General features: G+C 36.6%; 2 protein-coding genes across 4 annotated transcripts; one reads left to right on the top strand and one right to left on the bottom strand.

The window, feature by feature from the left end:
- On the top strand, nucleotides 6,987–12,361 carry LOC109728147 (sorting nexin 2B-like). 3 transcript variants are annotated; one of them, XM_020258490.1, is made up of 6 exons: nucleotides 6,989–8,093; nucleotides 9,705–9,914; nucleotides 10,035–10,295; nucleotides 11,281–11,367; nucleotides 11,765–11,806; nucleotides 11,955–12,361. In XM_020258490.1, the coding sequence occupies exons 1-6, from the start codon at nucleotides 7,119–7,121 to the stop codon at nucleotides 12,030–12,032; spliced, it is 1,653 nt and encodes a 550-aa protein (XP_020114079.1). In that variant the 5' UTR covers nucleotides 6,989–7,118; the 3' UTR covers nucleotides 12,033–12,361. The 3 variants fall into 3 exon arrangements, with proteins under 3 accessions (XP_020114081.1, XP_020114079.1, XP_020114080.1); XM_020258491.1 differs by lacking the exon at nucleotides 11,765–11,806 and having other exon boundaries at nucleotides 6,993–8,093; XM_020258492.1 differs by lacking the exons at nucleotides 11,281–11,367; nucleotides 11,765–11,806; nucleotides 11,955–12,361 and adding an exon at nucleotides 10,415–10,716 and having other exon boundaries at nucleotides 6,987–8,093.
- On the bottom strand, nucleotides 14,132–16,456 carry LOC109727781 (PRA1 family protein B4-like). Its single transcript, XM_020257955.1, has 2 exons — nucleotides 15,619–16,456; nucleotides 14,132–14,516 (listed from the first exon to the last, which is right to left on the bottom strand). Exon 1 carries the CDS (start codon nucleotides 16,339–16,341, stop codon nucleotides 15,649–15,651), a length of 693 nt encoding a protein of 230 aa, XP_020113544.1. The 5' UTR covers nucleotides 16,342–16,456; the 3' UTR covers nucleotides 14,132–14,516; nucleotides 15,619–15,648.

The following is a 16,691-nucleotide window of genomic DNA, read 5'->3' as shown; positions in this document are numbered from 1 at the left end:
TATAAATTGTCATTTTTTTTTCATATTATACATATGATTTCTTTAAATATTTTACTTACAAACATATTTTTACAAACATATTTTACAAATATATTTTACAAACATATTTTTAGCCACTATAAAAAATGATAGTTATAACCGCTCTTTTGTTTCCTCTTTCACTTTTGTTTCTTGTTGTCATGCTTCACGGTAATCTTTAGAAGATCTCTTAAAATACCAACATGCACCGGAAAGTACACGTTTGACTCAACAAAAACTATCATACCAATAATATATCCAGTTGCACGTTATTTATCTGAATTAGAGAAACATCTATGCCGAACGAAATCAATTTTGGATTATATCGATGAACAACGTCTGCCGCCTTTCGATAGGTTAGCGTCTCGTTCCAAGCCGTACAAAGGTCTACATTCGGATAAACTTTCCTACTTGTCGGAGCGTTGTCGTCTACTATTACAGCGTTCACACGGGGAAAACATATCTCCCCACGGACAGATGTTTATCCCCACTTCATTGGATAAATAATGTTTATCACTTCTTTACCTTGAAAGAGGGTCCCCGTCACTGAAAATGGCATAATTGAAGCCATTCGCATTCCCTCTTCTAGAAAACTCAACCTTATTTGCGAATATGTATGTCAGTGATGGTTTCGCGAAATAAATTTGCAAAAGTAAGAATGTAACCGTTCGGATGAACACAAAATCTGGTTCTTTGCATGCCTAAATATTTTTTTGCATTTTTACTGGTAAAACCAAAATCTCTCATGTGTTGATTGGTCCAAGAGCTGGAAAATATTTTAAATTTTTATATATTATTTTCTTACATGTCATTTTATATAATATATTATTTTCTTACAAATCAAATAATAACTGTTTATCAATAAATATAAATTGTCATTTTTTTTTATATTATACATATGAACCCTTTAAATATTTTACTTATAAATATATTTTTACAAACATATTTTACAAATATATTTTACAAACATATTTCTAGCCACTATAAAAAATGATAGTTATAACCGCTCTTTTGCTTCCTCTTTCACTTTTGTTTCTTGTTGTCATGCTTCACGGTAGTCTCAAAAAGATCTCTTAAAACACCAACATGCACCACAAAGTACACGTTTGACTCAACAAAAACTACCATACCAATAACATATCCAGTTGCACGTTATTTATCTGAATTAGAGAAACATCTATTCCGAACGAAGTCAATTTTGGATTATATCGATTAACAACGTTTGCCACCTTTCGATAGGTTAGCGTCTCGTTCCAAGCCGTACAAAGGTCTATATTCGGATAAACTTTTCTAATCCTCGGAGCGTTGTCGTCTACTTTTACATCGTTCACGCAGGAAAAACATATCTCCCCACGGACAGATGTGTACCCCCACTTCATTGGATAACCAATGTTTATCATTTCTTTACCTCGAAAGAGGTCTCCGTCACCGAAAATAGCATAATTGAAGCCATTCTCATCCCCTCTTTTAGAAAACTCAACCTTAACTACGGCAACATCAAAAGATTCGAATTTTTCAATTAACTTAACGTGGCCATCACGTGATGATCTAAAATAACTATCATCAATCTTGCGAATATGTATGTCAGTGATGGTTTCGCGAAATAAATTTGCAACAGTAAGAATATAACCGTTCGGATGAACACAAAATCCGGTTCTTTGCATACCTAAATATTTATTTGCATTTTTACTGCTAAACCAAAATCTCTCATGTTTTGATTGGTCCAAGAGCTAGTAAATATTTTAAATTTTTATATATTATTTTCTTACATATCATTTTATATTATATATTATTTTCTTAAAAATCAAATAATAATGTTTATCAATAAATATAAATTGTCATTTTTTTTCATATTATATATATGAACCCTTTAAATATTTTACTTACAAACATATTTTTACAAACATATTTTACAAACATATTTCTAACCACTATAAAAAATGATAGTTATAACCGCTCTTTCTCCTCCTCTTTCAGTTTTGTTTCTTTTTGTCATGCTTCACGGTAGTCTCAAGAAGATATCTTAAAACACCAACATGCACCACAACGTACACGTTTGACTAAACAAAAACTACCATACCAATAACATATCCAGTTGCAAGTTATTTATCTGAATTAGAGAAACATCTATGCCGAACGAAGTCAATTTTGGATTATATCGATGAACAACGCCTGCCGCCTTTCGATAGGTTAGCGTCTCGTTCCAAGCCGTACAAAGGTCTACATTCGGATAAACTTTCCTACTCGTCGGAGCGTTGTCGTCTACTGTTATATCGTTCACGCAGGAAAAACATATCTCCCAACGGACAGATGTGTACCCCCACTTCATTGGAGAACCGATGTTTATCACTTCTTTACCTCGAAAGAGGTCCCCGTCACCGAAAATGGCATAATTAAAGCCATTCTCATTCCCTCTTCTAGAAAACTCAACCTTAACTACGGCGACATCAAAACACTCGAATTTTTCAATTAACTTAACGTGGTCATCACGTGATGATCTAAAATAACTATCATCAATCTTGCGAATATATATGTCAGTGATGGTTTCGTGAAATAAATTTTCAACAGTAAGAATGTAACCGTTCGGATGAACACAAAATCTGGTTCTTTGCATACCTAAATATTTTTTTGCATTTTTACTGGTAAAACCAAAATCTCTCATGTATTGATTGGTCCAAGAGCTGAAAAATATTTTAAATTTTTATATATTATTTTCTTACATGTCATTTTATATAATATATTATTTTCTTACAAATCAAATAATAACTGTTTATCAATAAATATAAATTGTCATTTTTTTTCATATTGTACATATGAACCTTTTAAATATTTTACTTACAAACATATTTTTACAAACATATTTTACAAATATATTTTACAAACATATTTCTCGCCACTATAAAAAATGATAGTTATAACCGCTCTTTTGCTTCCTCTTTCACTTTTGTTTCTTGTTGTCATGCTTCACGGTAGTCTCAAGAAGATCTCTTAAAACACAAATCAAATAATAACTATTATACCAATAACATATCCAGTTGCAAGTTATTTATCTAAATTAGAGAAACATCTATGCCGAACAAAGTCAATTTTGGATTATATCAACCAACAACGTCTGCCGCCTTTCGATAGGTTAGCGTCTCGTTCCAAGCCGTACAAAGGTCTACATTCGGATAAACTTTCCTACTCGTCGGAGCGTTGTCGTCTACTGTTACATCGTTCACGCAGGGAAAACATATCTCACTACGGACAGATGTGTACCCCCACTTCATTGGATAACTAATGTTTATAACTTCTTTACCTCGAAAGAGATCTTCGTCACCGAAAATGGCATAATTGAAGCCATTCTCATTCCCTCTTCTAGAAAACTCAACCTTAACTACAGCGAAATCAAAAGACTCGAATTTTTTAATTAACTTAACGTTGCCATCATGTGATGATCTAAAATAACTATCATCAATCTTGCGAATATGTATGTCGGTGATGGTTTTGCGAAATAAATTTGCAACAGTAAGAATGTAACCGTTCGGATGAACACAAAATCCGGTTCTTTGCATACCTAAATATTTTTTGCATTTTTACTGGTAAAACCAAAATCTCTCATGTGTTGATTGGTCCAAGAGCTGGGAAATCTCATGTGTTTATTGGTCCAAGAGCTTTTCCTAGATCTCCCTTTGGAAAGGTTCGAGCTACAAATTGAAATATAAAAAATATAACTTTATTTTTCTATTATGTATTCATCATCGTTACTCATATGTATGTATATAATAGAAAAAAACTACATATAACACACTAGCTACAATCAGAAAAAACAGCAAAATAAAGAAAAACAAATAAATGACTTGCGCAGAAAAAAAAAAATAAAGATAGAAGATATATGACTTGTGCGGAAAAAAATAAAGATAAAAGATAATTTTCATATTATATATTTGAACTCTTTAAATATTTTAGTTACAAACATATTTTTACAAACATATTTTACAAACATATTTATAGGTATTATAAAAAATAATATTTATAACCGCTCTTTTGATACCGCTTTATTAAAAATTGAGATTACTCGCTAAGATGATAGAATTGGATTTCGCTATGTTACTTTTGGCGAATCTGAACTCTTTGTTGGATAGGAGGTAATATCCATTGCTCAGCCTTTTAGATAATATATACGACCGTTCACGAAAAAATTACATATAGATATTCCTGTGTAAAAGATATAGAACGAAAAGACCATCCTAAGATGATTGCGAATGTCAATTGGAAGAAAAAAATTCTCAATACAAATTGGTACCACACACCCCTATAGAAAGGCACGATATGTTATAGATCTGGAAAGTTATCTAAAAGATAATGCCGTATACAATTTACGAACAAACGTGCCTTTAATTCAGCTAAACAACTTATACAGCTCAGAAGTTAATCGGGCGATCAGATTTTTAATGCAATCGGATAAATGGTTGTAATGATTATTTTTTAATTGTAAATACATGGACTTCGCTGTCCATGTTAGCCGTCTAAAAAAATTAACAAAAATTATGTGAGGAAAGGCAGAAAAAAATTAAGTGGAAAGAAAAGAAAGAGAGAAAAGACAGAACAAAATTAAGTGAAATAAAATTAACGAATCAGTATTCAAATATTTTAAATTTTTATATATTATTACTATATTATTTTCTCACATGTCATTTTATATAATATATTATTTTCTTACAAGTCAAATAATAACTGTTTATCAATAAATATAAATTGTCATTTTTTTCATATTAGATATATAAATTTTTTAAATATTTTACTTACAGACATATATTTACAAACATATTTTATAAATATATTTTACAAACATATTTCTAGCCACTATAAAAAATGATAGTTATGACCTCTCATTTGCTTCCTCTTTCTCTTTTGTTTCTTGTTGTCATGCTTCACGGCAGTCTAAAAAAGATCTCTTAAAACACCAACATGCACCGCAAAGTCAACGTTTGACTCAACAAAAACTATCATACCAATAACATATCCAGTTGTATTAAAAACTGGACTGCTGAACGAAGTCAATTTTCGATTATATCAACCAACAACGTCTGCCGCCTTTCGATAGGTTAGCATCTCGTTCCATGCCGTACAAAGGTCTACATTCGGATAAATTTTCCTGATTGTCGGAACGTTGTCGTCTACTATTACATCGTTCACACAGGGAAAACATATCTCCCCCACAGACAGATGTGTACCCCCACTTCATTGGATAACCCTTCTTTATCACTTCTTTACCTCGAAAGAGGTCCCCGTCACCGAAAATGGCATAATTGAAGCCATTCTCATTCCCTCTTCTAGAAAACTCAACCTTAACTACGGCGACATCAAAAGACTCGAATTTTTTAATTAACTTAACATGGCCATCACGTGATGATCTAAAATAACTATCATCAATCTTGCGAATATGTATGTCAGTCATAGTTTTGCGAAATAAATGTAATCGTTCGGATGAACACAAAATCCGGTTCCTTGCATACCTAAATATTTTTTTGCATTTTTACTGGTAAAACCAACATAAATAACCCAAATGACGCTTAGCAAGTCCTGCGAAATCTCTCGTGTGTTGATTGGTCCAAGAGCTTTTCCTAGATCTCCCTTTGGAAAGGTTCGTGCTACAAATTGAAATATAAAAAATATAACCTTTTTTTTCTATTATTTGTTCATCATCGTTACTCATATATATGTATATAATAGAAAAGCAAACTACAATAACACACCGGCTACAATCAGAAAAAACAACAAAAGAAAGAAAAACAAATAAAAGACTTGTGTGAAATAAAAAAATAAAGATAGAAGATGATTTGCACAGAAAAAAATAAAGATAAAAGATTATTGTCATATTATACATATGAACTTTTTAAATATTTTACTTACAAATATATTTTTACAAACATATTTTACAAATATAGTTTACAAATATATTTATAGGCACTATAAAAAATGATATTAATAACCGCTCTTTTGATACTGTTTTATTAAAAGTTGAGATTCTCGCGAGATTACTCGCGAGGATGATGGAAATGTATTTAAATTATCTACTCAAATAAGTAGATTTAAGTTCTATTTTGATGATTTTTAGTTCACCTTGTATAATGCATTTAAATTGGTTTCTTTATTTTTCAGATGGTCGATTCCGAAAGCTTGCCAAGTATGGAAAACAAGACGTCAAGGATGATCAAATCTTTTAGTATAATTTTGTGGACTTTTAGTTATTAGGTTAAGAATATTATCTTTTTGGTGAATTTTGTGGACTTTTAGTTATTCAAAGTGTATTTTAATATTTAAATGTTTTAGTTTATGTTAACTGACGATGTTTTGGAATATTTCTATTTATGTTTTATCATGATATTTAGTTTTTGTTATATCTTGATGGTGAATGTTAATTTTAAGTGTGCTAATATTTGAATGTTTTAGTTTATGTTAACTGACGATATTTTGGATTATTTCTATTTATGTTTTATCATGCTATTTAGTTTTTGTTATATAATTGTTAATTTTAAGTTTGCTAATCCGGCAACCACATCTTCCGGGGCCGGGCCAAAACTGATCAGTTACTGGCTCGGTCCGGTCCAATTATGAATCTCGGCCTGGGTCGTACCAGGCCAAATTTGTTTATCACAGCCGAATATGTTGGTACGGACTATGCTAAGCCAGGTAAGCCCTATATTTTTTTAATCTTTTAAATTTTTTAAACTATATATGTAAATATTTTATGTTTGTAGTCTGATATTTTTATCAAAACAATATAAAATTATATAATTCTTATAAAAGAGTAGAAATTTTTTTAAAATTAAATTTTTTAAAATTTAAATACCACTGCTCCCAAGGGTTGAGACTTGAGACTGATGATTGATAGAATCCAATTAAAATTTATAAGTTTAAAATTTATATTTTAAACATAAAATGTATGAATAAACATAGCTTTTACGATTACATTTAGAAACCCCGCCACTGCTACCCTTCTGCATAAGTGGATCGTCGCTGGCAGATCCAACCCATCTGACCAAACCCCCCTTATTTTGTCCATTAAATAAATATATGTCGGAGTTTCTTCTTCTAACTTATTCGTAGATAGAGAGATGATGGCGGCGGTGAACCACGTGGACTTCGATCCTCCGTCGCCACGGCCGCCGCCGCCGACCATGGACGAGCTGGAGACGCTAGCCCTCGACGACGACGACGACGACGACGACGACGACGACGACTCTTTCTCCCCTCATCTCCTCTCCACCGTCCCCGTCGCCATCGACAGCGGAGATCCACTCCTCCGTCCCTGCCCTCCTTCCTCCTCGTCGTCCTCTTCCCTCTCCTCGTCCCCCACCGCCGCCTCTGTCGCTGTTTTCGAGTCCCAAAACGGCGTCGGCGGCGGACGTGGCCGAAGTGGCGCCGCCGCCGCCGCCGCCACACCACCCTCACCCAGCCGCGCCGCCGTTGCGACGGAGTTTGTAGGCATCGTCGTCTCCGAACCCGAGAAGGCGCACGATCCCACAGCGTCGTTGATGTCGGGGTCGAGCACCTTCGTGACCTACCTTATCACGGCCCGCGCCGCGGGCGGGGGCGGAGAGTTCCGCGTGCGACGGCGCTTCCGTGACGTGGTGGCGCTCGCCGACCGCCTCGCGGAGGCCTACCGCGGGCTCTTTGTGCCGGCGCGTCCCGACAAGAGCGTGGTGGAGGGGCAGGTGATGCAGAAGCACGAGTTCGTGGAGCAGCGCCGCGCCGCGATCGAGCGCTACCTCCGCCGCCTCGCGGCGCACCCCGCGATCGGGCGGAGCGAGGAGCTCCGCGCATTCCTGAGGGCGCCGGGGAGGCTTTCGCTGCCGCCGCTGGTGAATGAAATTGCAGCGAAGCCGATCGCGAAGGAGAGCGGAGCGGCAAAGCCGATGGGAAAGGGGGGGAGGGATCTGTTCAGGATGTTTCGAGAGCTCAAGCAGTCGGTGGTGAACGATTGGGGCGGCCGGGTGTCTGCCCCGGAAGTGGACGAGGATAAAGAGTTCTTAGAGAGGAAGGCAAAGTTACAGGAATGGGAGAAGCAGCTCAGCTCCAGCTCCCAACAGGTATGTGGTCTCCTCCACTTTGTTTATTCTTAAGATTGTAGAATCTTGAATTTAAGTTTCTGTTGGTATGAAACTGCTTGTTGATGAAATTGGAGGGTGTTGGAAGCAGGTTTACATATCTGCATGATATGTAACTTGGGGATTCTTTCTTCAAAAATTTGCCTTGAATTTGCGTTTCTGTGGCATATATTGATTCTTATCAGGTTCATCGGAATGCAAAAATTCAGGGATTTTGTTTCGTTAGGATAGGCTCTTAGTAGTTTAACTGCAGCATTATTTATCTGCGCAATCGATACAATATGTTCGTTAAGAGAAATTCAATGTACAGTGCCTGAGTTTTAATAAGTAATTCTTAAATACTAATATTGAAGCTCTGCTAGGTTGATAGATCATGTTAGAGAAGTACTAGTACTAGTTCACCTTTTTCTTCTTAGAAAAGGAGGAAACTTGACTCTTTCTTATTTACTTTACACTCATCATCATGGTAACAGAACAGGGGCATGAATTGTATAAATTTTAAATCCTAGTGTGACTCTCAATCCTATTTTGGGTTATCTCTTCTACTAAATCTTTGACTTACAAATCTTTCTTAGCCACCTCTGCTGTAGGTTTGATCCTTTAATGGTAAATTCAATACCTTCAAGTTACTGAGGAGAATGACAAGAAAAGCTATTTAGATGGTGTGACAATGCAGGCGACCATTCTTAGAGATTTGTGCCCAGGCTTAGATTTGTGCCCAGGCTTTTAACTGATTATTTTGACTGGAAATGCTGCCTACTTCACTAGAGAAGCTATTAAGTAGGTTCAGTGGTTTACGATGCAACTGTGTTATGTGATTCTACATGTGTGGCCCACCGGAATTTCGCAAATTGAGGAGTTTTCACCTCATTCTACCATCTCGGAGAACATTATTCCCAGAATATATACTCTTTTCATTGAAACTTGTATAACAAATGTCGCATAAGCTGCTACCATGGGAAAAACTTTTTTATCTGCAATAAGCTGTAGGCCCCCACGTCAGACTAATTGACGTAATTAACCAATTGCATGGTTTTTTTATTTTAATGTAACCATCTGTCTGAGTAAAAGTTTTATATATATGGCAGTTTCCTAGACAAATGCGAGAAGATGGATTTGAAGTTGTTCACTAGATATTCTACGTACAATTGTCTTTAGATTCTATGCGTAACATTAAAAGTAGTTTCTTTTTGTTGCTTTTATTAATTTGATCTGATTTACTGAGTATATGGAAAGGATGCTAGCAATAAACACATACATGCCAAATCATGGCACAAGCGTCTGAATGAATCGGTGTTCTTGGTTATGCTATTTGATACTGTGCTACGAGGGTTAATAGCTTTAATCTATTATGGAGCACTTACATGGAGAAGGGAATGCTAGATTTGTTATAGATTACCATATTCATCTGTAAGGCAAAGTTTTTCCTTTCAGTTTCATGTATAATTTGCTGTTTGCTGTACAAAGTAGCAATTTTGAATTAGCTTTCCTATCCTGTGAAAAGATCTTTCTATTCTCTGTTCAAAACAATATCTCTATCGGTCGTTACCGCAAGCATTAGACATGTCATCTTTAAATTTTTGTCATGTGCAGGCTGAAACACTTGCTAAAGCACAGCAGAATATTGGAGAAACTATGGGTAATTTAGGATTGGCATTTATGAAGCTGGGAAAGTTTGAAACAGAGGAGACAACATGTAGTTCTCAGAGAATAAGAGCTGCTGAGATTAAAAAATTTGCAACTGCTGCACTGAAGGCTAGCAGATTAAACCGAGGATTTAATGCAAACATAGTTAAATATCTGGTATATTTGAAAGTTTCAGATCATGAAACTCAAAAAGCGAAGAAAATGAAGTTCTCATTAAAGTTTTTTGTTTATTTGCTATATGTATTTGTTACACAATAATATATGTTTTTTTGGCAGGATACTCTCCATGAGTACTTGGGTGTAATGCTAGCCATTCACAATGCTTTTGCTGATCGCTCTAGTGCATTACTGACTGTACAAACACTTTCATCGGATTTGTTTTCATTGGAAGCAAGGGCAGAAAAACTTGAAGCTGCATCCTCAAAAACTTTTAGCTTGGATCGTACTAGATCTCATAAAATAGAAGAGCTGAAGGAAACAATAAAAATAACAGAAGATGCTAAAAGTTGCGCACTTAGAGAATACGAACGTATAAAGGTAAAAATCTTGTGATTCTAATCTTGGTTTTTGAAGCTGAAACAACTTCAATAATTTCATTGAGAAATTACATAAATGTGTACTTTGAGATATTACGTAAAAGTGCTCCACCTTGTCAGCTGCGGACCTCACAGTCATTTAAAGGAATGAGGTGGAGGGCTGGCAGCTGCCTCTCCATGACTAGCATGGTGGACCGGGACCAGGGAATAGTCTCTCATTTTCATTAATGATAGAATTGCTATTCTGCTTTTGCTCACCATCAAGAATATTTAATACCGCTATTTCTTAAAGTGATGTAATTTTTTATTTTTACTTTGTGTTTGTGAGTGACCTACTACTAGTTCCTGCATACGTAACATTACTGGTAAACTTTGCAAATTTTTACCGTATTAAGATTATTTAATAGAAAATATCTTTTTTATATTTACCAAGTTTCCTGTTGTACTGATCTGCAATCTAACACGTTCCATATACGTGTGGAGCTTTGAAAGAAGAAAGCTTCTTTGACAGCAAGAAGTAATTGTGCTACTTGCATGGAATCGCTACTGTATTGCCTGGAAACACATTTTTTCTTTCGTGAAACCTGAAATACTTTGCAACTCTCGACACTTTTGTTGCATTTGGATGTCAGATAGAAGGTTGTAGTTTCAGATGAATAAATTATGGATGATACCCATATAAGATTATAGATTTGTATCAGACATGTTCTACGGAAATTTGTACCAACTATACTTTATTATAGTTTTCATTTAGCAGTTGAATCTTCTACTTGGTAGTACCTATTTTTATTGAAGCATTTGGCGTTGTCTTTGTTAGAAATGCAATTTGAAGTCAAAAAGCTATGATTCAAATGATGACTCACTTGACATTTTTATACCAATTTGCTTTAAATAAATATCACTTTGTTATGATATCTGTATTACTGGTTATTGAACTTTTATGTTGAAAATTGTGGATATTTAGCTCGAATGTGTTCATGATGCAGGAAAACAACAGGAGTGAGCTTGAAAGATTTGACAAAGAAAGACATCGCGACTTTATAGCAATGATGAAAGGGTTTGTAATTTGTCAGGTATGCGCCGTCTTATGATCTTAAATTTTTCTTTCTTACAAAAAGTGAGTTAATTTTCTTCTCTTTCTTTCCCAACTATTATTCACGGTACAGTTATCCTAAAATGCCAGAAATCACACAACAAACTGCCTGAACTGATTATGATGTTGTTTCAATCTGTTAGACTGGACCAAATCAAGTAGTTTGCTACTATACAATTCACACTATGAACTTGATTACATTGTAGCAGTGCGTTTCCAAATTAGTTATCTGATACGGTTTCCTGACCAATTAATTTAATATTGTTGGACTTTTTTCTTACGTTACTTGGATGTTTCTTCAATACATATAATTTAGCATTCAAGTGTGATTCAATTATTTTGTGTAAATTAAGCCAGTTTAATCTCCTTGGTACAAGGTGGCAGCAATCTATAACCCCCAAACTGAAAAGAAAGAAAAGGTCCCAAGTTATACTCTTCCCAACATAAGACACATTAGCAAAAGAAAAAAGGAATCATCTTGCTCTATGTGGTCAAAAGAAAATTAATTCATCTACACCACTACTGTACTGGAACTACAAAGAGGACCTTGTTTTGATGACATTGCAGATTGGATACTCGGAGAAGATGGCAAATGTGTGGGCAACCGTCGCAGAAGAAACAAATGGATATGCGAGGGGAAAGTAAATAAAGTGGGGTGTGTATAAAGTTAAAGGTTTCCCCAAAAGTTCTTTTTTTCGCCGGCAGTCAGACTTATAGCAAAGAGCTATTTCACCAATATACATTTTTTGCCTGAGTTTTATCAAGGCAATCATTTGTATTTGTAATCTTATTTATTTCTGATAGCACTGTCACACTGTTTATCGATACCCTTGATTTGGATCGTTACAACAGTATACATGGGATTCTAATAAGTGGCTTGTTCCTGTTCTCTCTGTTGTACTCAAGATCGAAGGCAACAGTGCTTGTTTGCTTCTTAACTTTTAAAACTAATTTAATCTCTATTCACGTACCGATGTTTTGTGGGTCCTTTTGATCTGTTGATAAGACTTGGGAGAAAGATGCTGGGGAAATTTCTAGGCCAAATTTCGATTTCTTGACTATCTGTACAAAACTTCTTTTTTTTTCCCAGTTTGAGGACGCTGGTTGCTTAGTGGGTTTTGGCATGGAGAATTATGGACAGATTCAGTAAGTTAATATTATTATTTCAAGTTACTTCAGCTGATTGCTAATTATAACAGTAAATCCACTGATGAAAGCAGCCGGTGTTCCATATTTAATAACTCCAAAAGCAGCAATTCTTTTTTCTGCAGCAATTCTTTTTCTTACAGGTATTGCGACAAAACAGATGCAGTTCAGTTGTAGAGGAAGACTACAACATGCGATGGTACTAAAGGACGAGATAGCTTCATCAATAGTCCAAGTTCCTAACAGGAAGTGTCATAAAATTCCAAGAACATGGAAAATAAGATCTCCAAGTAGAATAAGATCTCTAAATTTATCAAGAAACTAAGATTCTGTTTGGATATACGAATATGTTGTTCGGTATTTTTTTTTTTCTTATTCAAAAGATTTGTATATTTGGACGATAAGAAATGTAATCAAATGTGAAGTCATTTGTTAGACATATTCGGAAGTCTTTTGTTTAGAATAAAATAAATTACTTTATGGGTGTGTTTGGTTCACACTATCTTTTTAAGATTCCTAGTAATCCAATAGAAATAAAAAAAAATATGACAGTGTTTGACTAAACGTACTAAGTAATTTAGTTGGTAATATTAGATTTACTTGGGAATGAGATTCATCCCAAAATACTAATCTCATTTTCTTGAGGGATGGTTAGTATCCTCATATTAATGGATTGAGGTAATCATAATATATCTAATCTCCTTCTTTCGCGTTACCCGCGGCTAGTTGGTATTATTTTTCTTTACATTCTAACTTCATCTCTCTCTAAACTTTTTTTTTTCTCTCTAAACTTCAACTCTTTTTCTCTCTCTAAACTAAGCTCTCTCTTCCACTCTTTTTCTAAAATCTCAACTCTCTCACTCCCTCTAATCTCAACTCTATTTCTCTTCCTATTTTTTTTAATTATGCTCTCTCTCTCTAATCTATGTTCTCTCTCCCTTTTTCTAAAAAGAAGTTGAAATTTTTTATAGCATTATCTAAAATTAATTAAATAACTAAATAAATTAATTGTATATTTTTTGTAAACTTAAATAACATGACTAAATAATATAATCGTGCGAACCAAACACATGAATGCCACATTCTTAGTAATATAATGAATAGGAATAAGATTCTCGAACCTCTTTTTATTACTAGTAATCTTTCATAGTGCAAACCAAACGCACCCTATAGATAAAATATGTTATCATATTAAATCATGAATAGCTAAATCTTTTAAAAAGTTAAAAAAATATATATAAAATTTCAACTAACAATCATTCTAAAAATTTAAGCAAGTTTACCATTCCATCTAAGATCCCCAATTGACTGAAGTTGAAAACCACCTTCATGTGATGTACAACCCAACCTGAGAGCCCATCTATCTATAGCCAATCGATCTACCACGCTAACTTGACTGGTTGAATCTCAACCAGGTAACCAAGGTGATCATAACATGAATATAATGATATGTTTCGGTTTTATTTTTGACCCTAGGTTACTTCATTCTTTCTTAGACAAGTTTCTGTACAGCAAAGTAATTGCAAAATTTTGCGACTGAACATATCTCAGAGATTAATCCTCCCGAGAACCTGGTATACCTTTCCTCTGCCCCAAAATAAAGAAGAATCTCCAGCTACATATATTTGTATATCTCAAGATGCAAACATTTTGTGAAACCTTCAACCAACCAAAAGTATCCTTCAAACAGCCGATATACGCATGGAAAAATACCAGCACTTGTTCACGACATAACTAAAAGGTAGCATTATAAAGTATCACGAGTTCATAAATGATTTCAGTACAAAGAAAAAGGGGAAAAAAAACTATAGTATAAAACTTATCACAAGAATTCCATACTAAATAAAAGAATATGCTTAAAAATTTCTGATGCTATATAAAGGAGATCTCTGTAATGTTACTTCTAAATGCAATTCCATGAATATATTGCTAGCTTCTTCCTTTCAAAGTATGCATTTGTCCTCCCCTCTAGTGTCTTTCATGCTGCAACCAAACAATAAAAGTAAAAACAAAAAACAACAACAAACAGAAAAAAGCAGGTTATCCAGCAATGCAAAGAAAACCCGAGTCTAGATCTAGATCTGGTAACTAAGGAAGCATCAAATTAGCACATTAAACATCACCTAATGTGATAAAATCTGATTGAATCGTCCTTGGAAATCTACAACAAGACAAGACCTACCAACAAGCATGCGACATAATTATTGCACCAAACAGAAAATAGTTGGTTATCCTCCAATGCAAAGAAAATGTAAATTTAGAACTAGATCTGATAACCAAGGAAGCATGAATTAGCACATTAAACACCACCCTAATGTGATCAAATCTGATTGAATCATCCTTCCATTGAAATATAAGATGAGACAAGACCTACCAATAAGTATGACAACATAATTATTGCACCAACCAGAAAATAGCTGGTTATCCTCCAATGCAAAGAAACTGCAAATTTAGATCTAGATCTGATAACAAGGACACATCAATTAGCACATTAAACACCACCCTAATGTGATAAAATCTGATTGAATCATCCTTCAATTGAAATATAAGATGAGACAGGATATACCAACATGCACGACAATTTAATCCTAACGCCAAATAGCAAGTAGCAGACATGCTCCAACGCAAACAAAACACAAATTAAATCTAGATCTGAGACCCAAGGAAGCATTGATTAGCACACATTAAACGCCATTCTATAGTCGATCTACAATAAGAGAAGATCTATGAACATGCATCATCTAACCTTAAACAAGAGTTGATTATGCAAACTAGATCAAGAAGAACTTAAAACACCAGATCAGATCTGTTCATCAAAGATCTACCAGACAAAAAATTTCATTAATCTGTAATACAAATTCTTAAATTTGCTTATGTTCTATAATTCAGTATATAATCTCGACGAGAAATAGACTCAAACTTCCTGGATCAGATATGTCCGTCAAAGCTCTACCAGACAAGAAACTTAATGGATCCCTACTAAAAATTCTTAAATTTGCTTATGTTCGACGATCGTGTATATAATCTCGACACGAATTAGACCCCGACAAACACTAGACGATAAAGAGGGAATTGATTGCCGCACCGATCTGTCGCAGATCTGAGGGGGATCCGATCAGACGCGCGCGGCGACCGCAGGGCCGGCGGCGGCGGCGGCGGAGGAGGCGGCGCCGCCGAGGAAGGAGAGGAGGCCGGCGGCGGCCCCTCCGGCGGGCTCGGGCTCGTCGAGGAAGAGGTCCTCGGGGACGCGGAAGGCGCCGTGGGCGCAGACGAGGGCGGCGCCGAGCATGAGGGCGGAGATGATGAGGGATCCGACGGAGGTGAGGAAGACGACGAAGACGGAGAGGAGGACGAGGGCGCCGAGGGTTTCGCGGTCGGAGAAGGAGCGGCCGAGGAGGACGAGGGGGGCGTCGGCGGGGCGGAAGAGGTAGAGGAAGCACCAGGCGGCGAGGAGGGCGAGGAGGAGGGCGAGAGAGAAGGGGTGGGCGAGCAGGGAGATGGCGAGGGCGGCGGCGACGAGGGCGGCGTAGTTGACGCGGAAGTAGGCGAGGTTCTTGCGGAGGCGCGATGTGGCGTCGGCGAGGGAGTCGGGGCGGGAGAACGCGGACCGGTCGGCGAGCTCCGACCAGGGGCGGCGGTTGGAGAGCGAGCGCCGCACCGACTCGGAGAGCCGCGACAGGAAGAGCCGGAACGCCGGCGTCGCGATCGGCGGATCCGCCGCACCGGAGAGGGGCGCGGTCGCCGCTCCGGCGCCGGAGGATGGGTTGGAGATGGGGAGGAGAGGGGGATTCGGCGCGGATGAGGCCATCGTCGACGAAGGCGCCGCGAATTTGCGAGGGGGAGAGGGAGAGGAAAGCGTTTAGGCGTGCCGAGAAAAATGTGTTGGGGGATTCGGTAAGATTTGAGGGAAAAAACAAAAAAAGATTTCTATTTAATAACGCGGCGAGGAAGGGGAGGAGGACCCTTAAAGGTGTTCCTGAGGAACACGTACCCACGCAAGTGTTAATATTCATGGGCTTTATGGGCCCTCTTGTTTCCTTCCTCCAACACCCACTCACACATGCATGGGCTTTGGACCCTCTGTAAGTATGGGCACTCTCACTCACACGCGCTCTCTCTCTCTCTCTCACTCTAAGTCTCGAAGCCCATAGCAAATCA

This window comes from Ananas comosus, linkage group 23 (genome assembly GCF_001540865.1).
Source record: "Ananas comosus cultivar F153 linkage group 23, ASM154086v1, whole genome shotgun sequence".
Taxonomy (NCBI): domain Eukaryota; kingdom Viridiplantae; phylum Streptophyta; class Magnoliopsida; order Poales; family Bromeliaceae; genus Ananas; species Ananas comosus.
The sequence above is the reverse complement of the archived record's forward strand: the minus strand, read 5'-3'. Positions and strand labels throughout refer to the sequence as shown.